A 17,331-nucleotide genomic window follows, 5' to 3' on the forward strand; every position below is an offset into this window, starting at 1 on the left:
GATGCAAGAGGGAGGGGAAATGAGGATATATGTATACATATAGCTGATTCACTTTGTTATACAGCAGAAAGTAACACAACATTGTGAAGAAATTATATTACAATAAAGATGTTAAAAAAAACTATTCTTAGCTTGTTATTTTTTTCCACATATTTTAGATGGGAAAAAAATACTAAATCTTGTATTAATACACACTATGTAGCCTTGGGCAAATTATCCTCATTTATAAAACTGAAATTATAGGTCTTACTTCATAGGTTTGTTGTGAAGACTGAATAAGTCCAATCATGTTAACCTTAATATAGTGTATGATACATAGTAGGCACTCAAATATATCAGCTATCATTATCATCACCATTACTCTTGACTTAAAGGATAATAGGAATACTTTTATTTTCACATTCTATGTTTCTAGATATCACTATGATTTATGTGCACAGGAGTGGCTGAAAACTGCAAAAAAAAGAATGGGGACCACACCACCCACTTCTACATGAATAGCCCAGAATGTCTAACATTAAATCATTAAAAAATAGTAAGATATGGCTGACATATTCATACTTAACTTTTAGTATAAAGATGTGACAACTAGGCATAGATAATATAAGAAATATAACATATTCAATGGATTCTTCTTAGATGATTGACTCATAAAATATGTCTACAAAGTCACAGAATAGTTTGCAAGGAGAAGAGAATGGGGTCTGTTGTAAAAATTAGAGTAGCAGGTGTCTGTTTCCACATTTGTGGAAGATTAGAGTTTCTAGACAGTCCTCCTACCACAAAGAAACAAGTCCAGTATTAAAAAGTACTTTTTTAATGAATACTGACCTCACAGTGTACAAGAACTATCAAATCCCCACACCTCCAAAACCTAACATATATTCTCTCCCTGCCCATCTCATACCTATGCACGCATGCATACATACATATAAACATTTATACCATGGGCTAAATTCTAATTGGTAAGCAATGAATAGTTGGGATAGGAATTACTCTGAGGGATAATACTGATAAAAGCAATATGATCCAGAGCTTGCTATAGGAAGTTTCAAGGTACAGGATCTGGTTCTGAATTCTCTGCCTTAAGTCAGGGACCTTGGTTAGTAACACCCTTTGGATTACAGAAAAAACAACTGAAAACGCTCTCTAGAGGAAAGCACACACTTTTTAAGTGGTCCACCACTAACCTTATGGATTAATATTAAGTAAATATGAGCTTATGATCAGAGATCACCAAACATACAAAACAACAAGTCAGCATAAGAGAAAGTTAGCAGAAACCACATATTTGGCTATCAAATGTTTAGGATATGGGAATTGTCAAAGATGGTATATAAAATTACTCCAAATAAATGTGTCAGTAAACATGAAAGGCAATTACAAATATAAGCAAATATAAAAAGAATGTAAACAAAATGAACACACAGATTTTGAATAAGAACTAACTAGGATATTTTAAATTGAAAAACTTATGTTGAACTGGAAAATTCAGAGGACAGGTGAAATATCAGATTAGATGCAGCCAAAGAGAAAAATAATAAAATGCATGTTAGAGATGTTTGAATAAAGCATGAAGACAAAAAGAAATAAAAGCATGGAAAATAATTATAATAAATGTACATGGACTAACGTTGGTAGTTAAACAGACATTATTATGGATGTTATTTTTTAAATCCAATTATATGTTGTTTCCAATAAAAACACCTGAAGTAACAGGACATTGGAAAATTGAAGGAAAAGATATCTAGCAAATACTAAACAAGAAAAAGTTGGGTGCATAAATATTTACAATTGTTATATCTTCTTCTTGGATTGATCCCTTGATCATTATGTAGTGTCCTTCTTTGTCTCTTGTACTAGACTTTATTTTAAAGTCTATTTTGTCTGATATGAGAATTGCTACTCCAGCTTTCTTTTGATTTCCATTTGCATGGAATATCTTTTTCCATCCCCTCACTTTCAGTCTGTATGTGTCCCTAAGTATGAAGTGGGTCTCTTGTAGACAGCATATATATGGGTCTTGTTTTTATATCCATTCAGCCAGTCTATGCCTTTTGGTTGAAGCATTTAATCCATTTACATTTAAGGTAATTATTGATATGTATGTTCCTATTCCCATATTCTTAATTGTTTTGGGTTTGTTATTGTAGGCCTTTTCCTTCTCTTGTGTTTCTTGCCTAGAGAAGTTCCTTTAGCATTTGTTGTAAAGCTGGTTTGGTGGTGCTGAACTCTCTCAGCTTTTGCTTGTCTGTAAAGGTTTTAATTTCTCCATCAAATCAGGAGCACCTCAATACATAAGGCAAATACTAACAGCCATAAGAGGGAAAATCGACAGTAACACATTCATAGTAGGGGACTTTAACACTCCACTTTCACCAAAGGACAGATCATCCAAAATGAAAATCAATAAGGAAACACAAGCTTTAAATGATACATTAAACAAGATGGACTTAATTGATATTTATAGGACATTCCATCCAAAAACAACAGAAGACACATTTTTCTCAAGTGCTCATGGAACATTCTCCAGGATAGATCACATCTTGGGTCACAAACCAAGCCTTGGTAAATTTAAGAAAACTGAAATTGTATCAAGTATCTTTTCTGACCACGCTATGAGACTAGATAGCAATTACAGGAAAAGATCTGTAAAAAATACAAACACATCGAGGCAAAACAATACACTACTTAATAACGAAGTGATCACTGAAGAAATCAAAGAGGAAATTAAAAAATACCTAGAAACAAATGACAATGGAGACACGACGACCCAAAACCTATGGGATGCAGCAAAAGCAGTTCTAAGGGGGAAGTTTATAGCAATACAACCCTACCTTAAGAAACAGGAAACATCTCGAAAAAACAATCTAAACTTCCACCTAAAGCAATTAGAGAAAGAAGAACAAGAAAACCCCAAAGTTAGCAGAAGGAAAGAAATCATAAATATCAGAACAGAAATAAATGAAAAAGAAATGAAGGAAACAATAGCAAAGATCAATAAAACTAAAAGCTGGTTCTTTGAGAAGATAAACAAAATTGATAAACATTAGCCAGACTCATCAAGAAAAAAAGGGAGAAGACTCAAATCAATAGAATTAGAAATGAAAAAGGAGAAGTAAAACTGACATTGCAGAAATACAAAAGATCATGAGAGATCAATGCAAGCAACTCTATGTCAATAACATGGACAACCTGGAAGAAAGGGACAAATTCTTAGAAAAGCACAACCTTCTGAGACTGAACCAGGAAGAAATATAAAATATGAACAGGCCAATCACAAGCACTGAAATTGAAATTGTGATTAAAAATATTCCAACAAACAAAAGCCCAGGACCAGATGACTTCACAGGTGAATTCTATCAAACATTTAGAGAAGAGCTAACACCTATCCTTTTCAAACTCTTCCAAAACATAGCAGAGGGAGGAACACTCCCAAACTCATTCTATGAGGCCACCATCACTCTGATACCAAAACCAGACAAGGATGTCACAAAGAAAGAAAATTACAGGCCAATATCACTGATGAACATAGATGCAAAAATCCTCAACAAAATACTAGCAAACAGAATCCAACAGCACATTAAAAGGATCATACACCATGATCAAGTGGGGTTTATTCCAGGAATGCAAGGATTCTTCAATATACACAAATCAATCACTGTGATACACCATATTAAGTAATTGAAGGAGAAAAACCATATGATCATCTCAATAGATGCAGAAAAAGCTTTTGACAAAATTCAACACCCATTTATGATAAAAACCCTGCAGAAAATAGGTATAGAGGGAACTTCCCTCAACATAATAAGGCCATAAATGACAAACCCACAGCCAACATCATCCTCAATGGTGAAAAACTGAAACCATTTCCACTAAGATCAGGAACAAGACAAGGTTGCCCACTCTCACCACTCTTATTCAACATAGTTTTGGAAGTTTTAGCCACAGCAATCAGAGAAGAAACGGAAATAAAAGGAATACAAATTGGAAAAGAAGAAGTAAAGCTGTCACTGTTTGCAGATGACATGATACTATACATAGAGAATCCTAAAGATGCTACCAGAAAACTACTAGAGCTAATCAATGAATTTGGTAAAGTAGCAGGATACAAAATTAATGCACAGAAATCTCTTGCATTCCTATACACTAATGATGAGAAATCTGAAAGTGAAATTAAGAAAACACTCCCATTTACCACTGCAACAAAAAGAATAAAATATCTAGGAATAAACCTACCTAAGTAGACAAAAGACCTGTATGCAGAAAATTATAAGACACTGATGAAAGAAATTAAAGATGATACAAATAGATGGAGAGATATATCATGTTCTTGGATTGGAAGAATCAATATTGTGAAAATGACTATACTACCGAAAGCAATCTACAGATTCAGTGCAATCCCTATCAAATTACCAATGGCAATTTTTATAGAACTAGAACAAAAAATCTTAAAATTTGTATGGAGACACAAAAGACCCCGAATAGCCAAAGCAGTCTTGAGGTAAAAAAACAGAGTTGGCGGAATCAGACTACCTGACTTCAGACTATACTACAAAGCTATAGTAATCAAGACAATATGGTACTGGCACAAAAACAGAAAGATAGATCAATGGAATTGGACAGAAAGCCCAGAGATAAACCCACGCACATATGGTCACCTTATCTTTGATAAAGGAGGCAGGAATATACAGTGGAGAAAGGACAGCCTCTTCAATAAGTGGTGCTGGGAAAACTGGACAGCTACATGTAGAAGTATGAGATTAGAACACTCCCTAACACCATACACAAAAATAAGCTCAAAATGGATTAAAGACCTAAATGTAAGGCCAGAAACTATCAAACTCTTAGAGGAAAACACAGGCAGAACACTCTATGACATAAATCACAGCAAGATCCGTTTTGACCCACCTCCTAGAGAAATGGCAATAAAAACAAAAATAAACAAATGGGACCTAACGAAACTTCAAAGCTTTTGCACAGCAAAGGAAACCATAAACAAGACCAAAAGACAACCCTCAGAATGGGAGAAAATATTTGCAAATGAAACAACTGACACAAAGGATTAATCTCCAAAACATACAAGCAGCTCATGCAGCTCAATAACAAAAAAAAACAACCCAATACAAAAATGGGCAGAAGACCTAAATAGACATTTCTCCAGAGAAGATATACAGATTGCCAACAAACACATGAAAGAATGCTCAACATCATTAATCATTAGAGAAATGCAAATCAAAACTACAATGAGATATCATCTCACACCGGTCAGAATGGCCATCATCAAAAAATCTAGAAACAATAATTGCTGGAGAGGGTGTGCACTGTTGGTGGGAATGTGAATTGGTACAGCCACTATGGAGAACAGTATGCAGGTTCCTTAAAAAACTACAAATAGAACTACCATATGACCCAGCAATCCCACTACTGGGCATATACCCTGAGAAAAGCATAATTCAAAAAGAGTCATGTACCAAAATGTTCATTGCAGCTCTATTTATAATAGCCAGGAGATGGAAGCGACCTAAGTGTCCATCATTGGATGTATGGATAAAGAAGATGTGGCACATATATACAATGGAATATTACTCAGCCATAAAAGAAATGAAATTGAGTTATTTGTAGTGAGGTGGATCGACCTAGAGTCTGTCATACAGAGTGAAGTAAGTCAGAAAGAGAAGAGAAAGACAAATACCGTATGCTAACACATATATATGGAATCTAAGAAAAAAAAATGTCATGAAGAACCTAGGGGTAAGACGGGAATAAAGACACAGTCCTACTAGAGAATGGACTTGAGGATATGGGGAGGGGGAAGGGTAAGCTGTGACAAAGTGAGAGAGTGGCATGGACATATATACATTACCAAACGTAAAATAGATAGCTAGTGGGAAGCAGCCGCATAGCACAGGGAGATCAGCTCGGTGCTATGTGACCACCTAGAGTGGTGGGATAGGGAGGGTGGGAGGAAGATGTAAGAGGGAGGACATATGGGAACATATGTATATGTATAACTGATTCACTTTGTTATAAAGCAGAAACTAACACACCATTGTAAAGCAATAATACTCCAATAAAGATGTGAAAAAAAAAAAAAAGACTTCAGAGACCTAAAAAAAAAGAAAAAGTTTGGCTACTATAGTATTGCCAGACACAGCACTTTAAACATAAAGCTATTCTGACTTTATTTTCTTTCAAAAGCATTATTAGAGATAAAAAAAAGTCACTGCACAATTGTAAAAGGTTCAATTCAAATTTACATATGCCTAATAAGTTAGCCTGAAAATAGATGAAACAAAAAGTTTGAATACTGTAATTGTAAAAATTATAATGTAAAATTGAAAAGGGATAGAGTGACAGAGATACATTCATGTTTCAAGTAAGTGACCTAGTAAGCAAAAAATTAGTAAATATACAGTTGATTTGAATAAGATAATCGGCAAGTTTGATTTAACAGGCATATAGAAACCTGTATACCATAGTTAAAGAATGTACATTCTGTTTAAACATACCTGAAACATTATTTTTAACTGACCACATAATAGACCATACAGGTAATACCAAAAGATTTCAAAGAATGGGTATCGTATAGATCATGTTCTCCAACTACAGTGAAATTAAATTAGAATTTAATAAACAAAAAACAGTAAGTTTGAATATATTCATAAAATTTTAAATGCATTTCTAAATTATAAGTCAAAAAAGAAATCATGATGAATTTATACATACTTAGAATTTAGAATTTTAAATGACATGATAAATACCTATCAAAATTTGTGAGACACAATAAAATGATACCTTGAAGTAAGTCAATAGTCTTAAACAATAAAATTAGAAAAGAAAAAATCCTGGATGTTATTGAGCTAACAGTCAGTTTACATTATAAATAGAACAGCATGAGTAAATTGGAAAGAAAAGGAGAGAGAGAGCAGAAATTAATGAAATAAAAATGAGATTGAAAGCAAAGAGGTGATCCTTTAAAAAGACAAATGCAATAGACAATATTCCAGTGAAATTGGGCCATTATAAAGAAGTGTAAATAGATAATATCAGAAATAAAACAAGGCAGAAGTATAGCTATTGACAGAACTTAAAAGAAAGTGCTATGAGAATAATTTAAGCTAATTAATTTTACTACTACTAAAAGAAATGGTCAGATATCTAGAAAAACACACTTTTTAAAATACCTTCAAAAAGATTTTTTTAAAAGTCTGATTACCGTTGGAAAAATCAAATAGTTAAATATCTTTACACAAAGGAAAGATGAAACCCAGATGGTTTTCTAGGTGGGATCTCCCATGCTTTCAAGATATAGATCATTCCAACATTATATAAAATCTTCCAGAGAATGGGAAAAGAAATAATACACTTCCAACAAATTCTGTATGGTGAATAAAACCTTGGTATCAAAATTAGACAAATATAATCAAAGGAAGATCATTTCACTCCTGAAAATATATGCATGGAATGGAATCTAGTAGTGTGTTTAAAAAAAAAAGGAAAAACCTTGATCAAGTTTGGTTTAGTGTTACAAAACTCATAAAAGGAATTCACAGGATTAAATTAATTGTATGATTTCAATATCTGCAAAATTTTTTAATAAAAAAGCATACATTTTTTAAGTCTCAGAAAACTATGATGATAAGTTTATCTGCCAAGAACCTATGTCAAATATTATTCCTTTCAAAATCCAGGATAAAAGGCTACCATCATCATTTCTATTCAACATTCGACAAGGTTTTTGTCTTGCTTTAAGACAAAAGAAAGAAAAAGAGAAAAACGAGAGAAAGTTATAAGGATTGAAGAAGAGGGGGAATAATAGCCATAATTCACAAGTGATATAAATATCCACAGGTAAATTATAAGGATTAGTTAGAGTAATGAATCAGGTGGCTAGATTTAAAATCAATAATCCAAATAATCTAATGCATTTCTCTCAATCAACATCATAGACCATACACTAATAAAAGAGGTAAATGAAAGTTGTGCATGACCAGCTTTGAAAGAAAATATTATATACTACTGAAAGAAATTTTTAAAAGACCTTCATAAATAGACAGATAATTGTTTTATAATTACTTGACATGCTTGTCTAAAATTTTTATGGAAGAGTAAAGGTCCAAGAATAGCCAAAATACTCTTGAAGAAAATTAGATGGAGTTATATATCCTATGAATTATGATGATTTATTATATAGCTATAAAATTTGAACTAATGTGAAATTGGCACATGGACTAAATAAAAAGTATTGATTAATGAAACAGCGGGATGATTTGCACATACCAGTGCAAACAGAAACTTTATATACGGCATTGCAGATTCTAATGAAAGGAGGTAAACAGTCAATGCGTGATCTGAGGAAACTGGACATTCACAGAGAAAAGGAACTTACAAAACTAGATCCCTATGTGATACCACATCAAAAAAATTATGCCAAATGGTTTAGAGATTTAAATGTGAAAAGACAAATTTTTAAATATTTACAAGGAAACAGGATAATACACTCAGACTTTTGAGCTACAGAAGGCTCAGAAGGCTATAATTTCTTTAATAAGATACAAAATTGCTAAACCTAAAGTTATAAATTCAGCTACAGCATACATTTTCACACACACAAAACAATTAACACTAAGGAACAAATTATTAACAGATATTTACAATACATATAAACCAAAAAGGGTTTGGTATCAAGAAGTTATAAAGAACATTAAAAGGCAGTAAGAAAATGAAAAATACCACAGCAGAAAAATAAGGCAATGTTTTCTTCATTTCTTTCATTCCTCTCCAAAAAGGAAATATAAATGACCAGTAAATGTATAAAAAGACGTCCAAACTCATTAGTGACCAGGGAACTGAAAATTATTGCTATAATGAAATATATTAAATTTAGATTGGCAAAAATGAGAAATTTGAAGATCCTGGTATTAATAGTGACATAATCAAAACGAATGCTTATACACTATTGATTAAAGGTATAAATTGGTACCACTTTAGAAAATAATTTGGTATTTCTTATAAAGTTAAACATAAGCACATTTAGTGGCATGCAATTCTAACCATAGGAATATACCTTAGCTCTTATAATAAAGTTCATAATAGAAAACAGCTGGAATCAGCCCAAATATTCACTGACAGGATATAGATATGTGAACTGTGGATGAAATATTGTACAGCAGTGAAAATGCACGAACTAAAGCTCAAAAATAAGCATAATCAAGCAATTTCTTTTAGGAATATATACATATACAATAAAACTATTTTTCAAAAGATGGAAGGAACTGCCACATACAAAATTCATGCTATTGGTTACCTCTTGGGGAAGTGCAAGGGAGAGAATAAGGACTTAGCACAGGCCATAGAACAGTACCGATAAATTTCTAATTCTTAAATCTGGTGGTGGATTCATGACTACTCTTTTTTTTTTTTTGCTTTAAATTTGCATATAAGTTTTTATGTACTATTTTGTATGGATCAAATATTACACAATAAAACACTTTAAAATGCCAAGCTCTGCATAGCACTTGATATTTAGAAATTAATTGGTACATAAATATTAGCTCTTATTATTCTTTAAAACTTAGAGCAGAATCAAATAATAGTGACACTAACCATTATTAATAATCAAAATGATTGTGTAAATTAAAAGGAAGATAATCGAAACATCATTTTAAATAATTCAGTAAACAATTATACAAGCTATATTTTATTTACCAAATAACTTACCTAATGTGTCACATTTCTCTCTAGCTCCACAAATGTCTTCCCTTAAAACAAAAGATTTTGAAGCATTTTCAGAAAATATTTTTGCAACATGTCAAAACAAAGATAAAGAAGCTTTAACTATGACATGACTATTACCCTAAACCTAGAGTAATACACCATTTTTGCATATCAATAAGCAATAGGTGCTATATAAAAGTGATTGCTGTGAACAGCTGAAGTTTAACCAAGTTCAATGAAAAGCTTTCTAAGTGTATTTTTCTCCTCTCTGCCTTTACTTATGCAGTAGTATATGTAATATACTCTTGATGTTTCAATGCCTTTATGAACTTCAGCTATTATTCTCAGCTGCAAAATAATGATGTTCTCAGATGTTACCAAGTTGCTTAAATTTTTTCCTTCTTAAATTATTTAGTCCTTAAACATTCATTATGACAGTTCTCTAGTCTCCTTCCTCATGGTCTCCTCTTACAGCCCTTTTCCTCCCTCCCATCATTAATCTGTTATCTTCAGTCTTTGCTGCTTGGCCTCTAACTATAACCCAGGGCAGTACCATGGATTGGTAATAGAATACTCTGTATAAATTTGAGTCAATTCTGTTTTAGTTTAGAAAAGAAATAAAGCACATGGACAATCCGTCAGCTGTTTTACATGGACTAAAGGTTTTCATTTCAGGGTTCTAGAAAGCCAAAATTTCTCTGAGTCTGACCCTCAAGTAAAAGATTTTTCCCCCTTGGCCAAGCAACCAACCGAAACAAACAACAAACTCAGGATCTAAATATTCTGGTAGCATGACCGTTGCTGAAACAAAGATGTGAATTAACAATGTATAGTGGTACATGTAAAATGGATACTCATTTTATAATAGCAGCAGCTGCATATAAATAAATAGGTTTGAGAAAAACCCTAGCAAAAGCAGCCCGGTAATTAAGTCATGCGTTGAGCATCAAAACAAGGAGCAGATAGATATTTTTAAGTATAGGGCATCCAAAATAAATTCAAAGGCTTTCTTTTACAAGCGATTTAAAGGTCAAGTTAGGGAAGAAACAAAACATGTTCTCAGTTCCATAACTATATTAATTTCCAAGTAATTTTCCTAATTCTTACTCTGTCACTAATATAATAAGGAAATTATCTTGTTTATGTCAAACCATTACTTAGCAACCTAACGTTGCTAATTTCCTAAGGAATCAGGCCAGTGTTCTGGTCTGAAAAAAACAGAATGCTTTCATTCAATGGTATCTTTTGTAATACAAGTTCTCACAGAACGTTTCTATGTATTATCGATAAAGAATTATCGTAAGAAGAAGTACTGGTGATCACGCAGGAGATAAAGGATAAACAATTTCATTGCAAGCGTTATTTCTAGAACTGTACCTAGTGATAAGAACAGCAGTATCATGGTGGGATGGGTGGGCATCATCTAGAACATTCTGAGTTTGCTGCCATAAACAGAAGTTGCGTAACGTGGTAGCCGCATTAAAACTGATGACTGGTCCTTCCTACACACAAAAAATCAGCAATTTAACATTACGTCAAAACATTCATGGCCTTTTTCCTTCCAAGCCTGTCAATGTTTATGCAATTCATTAAATAGCATTTTCACAGGCAAAGGAAGAAGTGGTATCATCTCTCCCTCATATCTAAAACATATTTCAGCAATACTTAAAACACTGTGATCAAAACACAAAAATTAGACCTTCCAAAATTTGGGATTGAAAAGCTAACTTCTGAAAATTACTATATTTTAAATCTTTCAACAGTAGGATTATAAAAGTGAATACCTCAATGTTTTCAACCTTAAATTTTTAAATTATTTATTAATTTTTGTTACTTCCTCTGTTGTCATTCCATTTTGTTTCCATCACGACAGAAAAAGTTAACCCCACTCCTTTTCAAATCAAGTTTTGTAATATACATTTTTAAAATATCTCATTTCTAATAAGAGTTTTAATGATCTCTCTATATATTCCCGCTAAGAGCCTACTACAGCTAGGATTACTACTTTTAGAACTGTTTCTTACCTGTTCATCATGAATTATAACTAATTTTACAATTACTATATTTATAAGATTTCCAATACTTGAGTCCTTGTAGATCGCTGCAACCTGCAAGGAAAAAAATATAAGATTAGATGCCTAAAATGAACACCTTTTCTCAAAAAGTAAATTGAAACCAGTCTGAGCCAGAGCATCAATTCTCCAATTTAGCTGCACACTGGAATCTCCTAGGGAGCTTTTCACAAATCCCTAAGCTCACGCCACATCCCTTATCAATTAAATCAGAATCTTAAGGGTTGCGGCCCAGGCATCAGCATCTTTTAAAATTCCCTGGCTTTTTAATGATTCCAATGTGAAGCCAAGTTTGAGAAACAGTATCTTAAATCTTGCTACTGAGATTCACTCATTGATCAGCAGCATTTGTATCACCTAGAGCTGATTAGAAATAAGGAATCTCAGGCCCCACCCTGGACAGGTGAGTCAGAATCTATATTTTAACAAGATCCTCAAGTGATCTGAACACGCATTAGAGCTTGGAAAATACTGTTCTAGATGATTCAGCAAAAAATTCACTACATTCTGTGTCACAATCCACAATTTATGTGTCCACAATACACCATAAAAATAAATATAGGGGGCTTCCCTGGTGGCGCAGTGGTTGAGAGTCCGCCTGCCGATGCAGGGGACACGGGTTCGTGTCCCGGTCTGGGAAGATCCCACATGCCACGGAGCGGCTGGGCCCGTGAGCCATGGCCGCTGAGCCTGCACGTCCAGAGCCTGTGCTCCGCAACGGGAGAGGCCACAACAGTGAGAGGCCCGCGTACCGCAAAAAAAAAATAAAATAAAAACAAGGTCATCTTGCTCATTTAATTGTATGCACCTCCTATTGTTTTATGTACTGACCTTTATAATCTATGTGCTCACACTCTATACATACATACCTTTTATAATATTTGGATATTCAGAGGTGCTTTTATTGAATAACTATTCAATTAAGCTGAATTGTGAATCAGGCAGATGAATGACCAGAAGGCCCACGTGTTACTTCAGAGGCTTTCCCAGTTAGCATGCACAACATGCTTCTCTTATTCCTAAAAGTACCACCCCATATTAGGTCACCATAATGGTAGGGTATCCATGTTTGCTACTTCCTCATAAACACATAACTAGAAATAATATTTACTGAATGTTTACTATGTTTGTGATGTGATCTAAGTTTAAATGTATTAATTCATTTAGTAATTCTCACAACAAATCCTATGAGCTAGAAACTATTGTATCCATTTTACGGATGAGAAAACTACGGTACAGAGAAGTTAAGTAACGGACTCAAGGTTAGGTGGCTGGTAAGCAACAGAACAATTTCCATCCAAGGCAGTCTAGCTTCAGCTCTGACTACTTTATCTGATCTTATGGAGCTTCAGCATTCTACCCTAAGTATTTCCTAATTAGCTCTTGGTACAAAAGTTATTTCAGAACCCTGATGTGGTTCATGCCCTAGCCCCTGACACTGTCCTGCTATAGTCACTTGAGCATGGCCTCAGAAGTCCTACATAGTCAGAAGACCTGGGTTTTAGTTCTAGCTCTTATCAGTTACAAGCCCGTTGTCTAACTCTAGAAATGGATGTATCTACTTTTTGGCTCAATACCACAACTACACTGAGGCACTGAGCACCCTCCGTCACAGTGCCCTGGTGTGCCGGATTAGTATTTACCAGATGCTGTTGGGGAAGGGGTGTGAAAACGTTGGTTTTAAAGAACAAAATCATTCCACAGTTTGAGAAAAGTTGAGTAAAAAAATTAAACAGATGCCTTCATGGAGTCTTGAATAGGCTAACATATATGCATAAATATTAAATCTACAAGAGAGGTATTACATGCAGCATCTCACACAACTACCTGGCCAAGTCCTCTCTTCCCTTTCATGGAACATGCCGAAGGACGAGTATCGCATCCCAGACTACACTGTAGGAACTGCTAGATTAGATTTGTAAGGTAGCTTTTGTTTTATAAAATCATGGAATATTGTTAAATTTTACTGTAATCACTCCACTTTAGAGTGCTATATATTAGAACTTTTATTGATCCAGTTAAAATGTATTCAATCTTTTATTCTTTTTTTATCTTTTAAAAAATTTTTATTTCATTTATTTTTTTATACAGCAGGTTCTTATTAGGTATCCATTTTATACATATTAGTGTGTATCTGTCAATCCCAACCTCCCAATTTATCCCACTACCACCCCCACCACCAGTTCCCCCTTAATGTCCATACGTTTGTTCTCTACATCTGTGTCTCTATTTCTGTCCTGCAAACTGGTTCATCTGTACCATTTTTCTAGGTTCCACATATATGAGTTAATGTACGATATTTGTTTTTCTCTTTCTGACTTACTTCAGTCTGTATGATAGTCTCTAGATCCATCCACATCTCTACAAATGACCCAGTTTCATTCCTTTTTATGGCTGAGTAATATTCCATTGTACACATGTATCACATCTTCTTTATCCATTCATCTGTGAATGGACACTTAGGTTCCTTCCATGACCTGGCTATTGTCAATAGTGCTGCAATGAACATTGGGGTGCATGTGTCTTTCTGAATTATGTTTTTTTCTGGGTATATGCCCAGTAGTGCGATTGCTGGGTCATATGATAATTCTATTTTTAGTTTTTTAAGGAACCTCCATACTGTTCTCCATAGTGGCTGTATCAATTTACATTCTCACCAACAGTGCAAGAGGGTTCCCTTTTCTCCACACCCTCTCCAGCATTTGTTGTTTGTAGATTTTCTGATGATGCCCATTCTAACTTGTGTGAGGTGATAACTCCCCGTAGTTTTGATTTGCATTTCTCTAACAATTAGTGATGTTGAGAGGGTTTCATGTGTTTCATGGCCATCTGTATGTCTTCTTTGGAGAAATGTCTATTTAGGTCTTCTGCCCATTTTTTTGTTTGTTTTGTGGTTTTTTTTGTTTTTTGTTTTTTGTGGTACGTGGGCCTCTCACTGTTGCGGCCTCTCCCGCTGCGGAGCACAGGATCCGAACGCGCAGGCCCAGCGACCACGGCTCATGGGCCCAGCTGCTCCGCGGCATGTGGGATCCTCCCGGACCGGGGCACAAACCTGTGTCCCCTGCATCGGCAGGCGGACTCTCAACCACTGCGCAACCAGGGAAGCCCTGTAAAAATTTTTAAGTATCATTAGATCCCATTTGGTTATTTTTGCTTTTATTTCCATTACTCTAGTTGGTGGATCAAAAAGAGATCTTGCTGTGATTTATGTCAAAGAGTGTCCTTCCTATGTTTTCTTCTAAGAGTTTTATACTGTCCACTCTTACATTTAGTTCTCTAATCCATTTTGAGTTTATTTTTGTGTATGGTGTTAGGGAGTGTTCTAATTTCATTCTTTTACATGTAGCTGTCTGGTTTTCCCAGCACCACTTATTGAAGAGACTGTCATTTCTCCATTCTTGCCTGCTTTGTCATAGATTAGTTGACCACAGGTGCGTGGGTTTATCTCTGGGCTTTCTATCCTGTTCCATTAACCTATACTTCTGTTTTTGTGCCATTACCATATTGTCTTGATTACTGTAGCTTTGTAGTATAGTCTGAAGTCAGGGAGTCTGATTCCGCCAGCTCCGGTTTTTTCCCTTAAGACTTCTTTGGCTATTCGGGGTCTTTTGTGTCTCCATACAAATTTTAAGATTTTTTGTTCTAGTTCCGTAAAAATTGCCATTGGTAGTTTGATAGGGATTGCATTGAATCTGTAGATTGCTTTCGGCAGTATAGTCATTTTCACAATATTGATTCTTCCAATCCAAGAACACGGTATTTCTCTCCATCTATTTGTATCATCTTTAATTTCTTTCAGCAGTGTCTTATAGTTTTCTGCATACAGGCCTTTTGTCTCCTTAGGTAGGTTTATTCCTAGGTATTTTGTTCTGTTTGTTGCAATGGTAAATGGGAGTGTTTCCTTAATTTCTCTTTCAGATTTTTCACCATTTGTGTATAGGAATGCAAGAGATTTCTGTGCATTAATTCTGTATCCTGCAACTTTAACCAATTCATTGATTAGCTCTAGGAGTTTTCTAGTGGCATCTTTAGGATTCTCTATGTATAGTATCATGTCATCTGCAAACAGTGACAGTTTTACTTCTTTTCCAATTTGTATTCCTTTTATTTCTTTTTCTTCTCTCATTGCTGTGGTAAAACTTCCAAACTGTTGAATAAGAGTGGTGAGAGTGGGCACCTTTGTCCTGTTACTGATCTTCGAGGAAATACTTTCAGTTTTTCACCATTGACAATGATATTTCCTGTGGGTTTGTCATATATGGCCTTTATTATGTTGAGGTAGGTTCCCTCTATGACCACTTTCTGGAGATTTTTTATCATAAATGGGTGTTGAATTTTGTCAAAAGCTTTTTCTGCATCTATTGAGATGATCATATGGTTTTATTCAATTTGTTAATATGGTGTATCACAGTGATTGATTTGTGTATATTGAAGAATCCTTGCATCCCTCGGATAAATCCCACTTGATCATGGTGCATGATCCTTTTAATGTGTTGTTGGATTCTGTCTCCTAGGATTTTGTTGAGGATTTTTGCATCTATATTCATCAGTGATATTGGTCTGTAATTTTCTTTTTTTGTAGTATCCTTCTCTGGTTTTGGTATCAGGGTGATGGTGGCCTCACGGAATGAGTTGGGAGTGTTCCTTCCTCTTCAATTTTTTGGAAGAGTTTGAGAAGCATGGGTATTTGCTCTTCTCTAAATGTTTGATAGAGGTCACCTGTGAAGTCAACTGGTCCTTGACTTTTGTTTGTTGGAAGATTTTTAATCACAGTTTCAATTTCATTACTGGTGATTGGTCTGTTCATATTTTCTATTTCTTCCTGGTTCAGTCTTGGAAGGTTATACCGCTGTAAGAATTTGTCCATTTCTTCCAGGTTGTCCATTTTATTGGCATAGAGTTGCTTGTAGTAGTCTCAGGATGGTGGGTATTACTGCAGTTTCTGTTATAACTTCTCCTTTTTCATTTCTAATTTTACTGATTTGAGTCCTCTCCCTCTTTTTCTTGATGAGTCTGGCTAATGGTTTATCAGTTTTGTTTATCTTCTCCAAGAACAAGCTTTTAGTTTTATTGATCTATTGTTTTCTTTGTTTCTATTTCATTTATTTCTGCTCTGATCTTTATGATTTCTTTCCTTCAGCTAACTTTGGGTTTTGTTTGTTCTTCTTTCTCTAGTTCCTTTAGGTGTAAGGTTAGATTGTTTGAGATTTTTCTTGTTTCTTAAGGTAGGCTTGTATTTCTATAAACTTCCCTCTTAGAACTGCTGTTGCTGCATCCACAGATTTTGGATCATCATGTTTCCATTGTAATTTGTCTCCAGGTATTTTCTGATTTCCTCTTTGATTTCTTCAGTGAGCTTGGGTATTTAGTAACGTATTGTTTAGCCTCCATGTCTTTATGTTTATTTACGTTTTTTTTCCCTGTAATTCATTTCTAATCTCATAGTGTTGTGGTCAGAAAAGATGCTTGATATGATTTCAATTTTCTTAATTTACTAAGGTTTTATTTGTGATCCAAGATGTGATCTATCCTGGAGAAT

The 17,331-nt window shown here is 34.4% G+C and overlaps 1 protein-coding gene across 6 annotated transcripts in view; it reads right to left on the reverse strand.

Annotated features, from left to right (window-relative positions):
- Positions 1 to 17,331, reverse strand: part of ADAMTS20 (ADAM metallopeptidase with thrombospondin type 1 motif 20) — a 195,783-nt gene that overhangs the window by 116,708 nt on the left and 61,744 nt on the right. For all 6 annotated transcript variants that reach the window (XR_010932368.1, XM_067696234.1, XM_067696235.1 and 3 more), the window contains 3 exons: positions 11,745 to 11,828; positions 11,098 to 11,222; positions 9,724 to 9,764 (listed from right to left, as the gene is read on the reverse strand). Coding sequence is in view for 5 of the 6 variants with exons in the window: in XM_067696234.1 (XP_067552335.1) it covers positions 9,724 to 9,764; positions 11,098 to 11,222; positions 11,745 to 11,828 (250 nt within the window). In the remaining variant the exon portion in view is untranslated. The remainder of the gene's footprint in view (positions 1 to 9,723; positions 9,765 to 11,097; positions 11,223 to 11,744; positions 11,829 to 17,331) is intronic.

Source organism: Pseudorca crassidens, chromosome 11 (genome assembly GCF_039906515.1).
Source record: "Pseudorca crassidens isolate mPseCra1 chromosome 11, mPseCra1.hap1, whole genome shotgun sequence".
NCBI lineage: Eukaryota > Metazoa > Chordata > Mammalia > Artiodactyla > Delphinidae > Pseudorca > Pseudorca crassidens.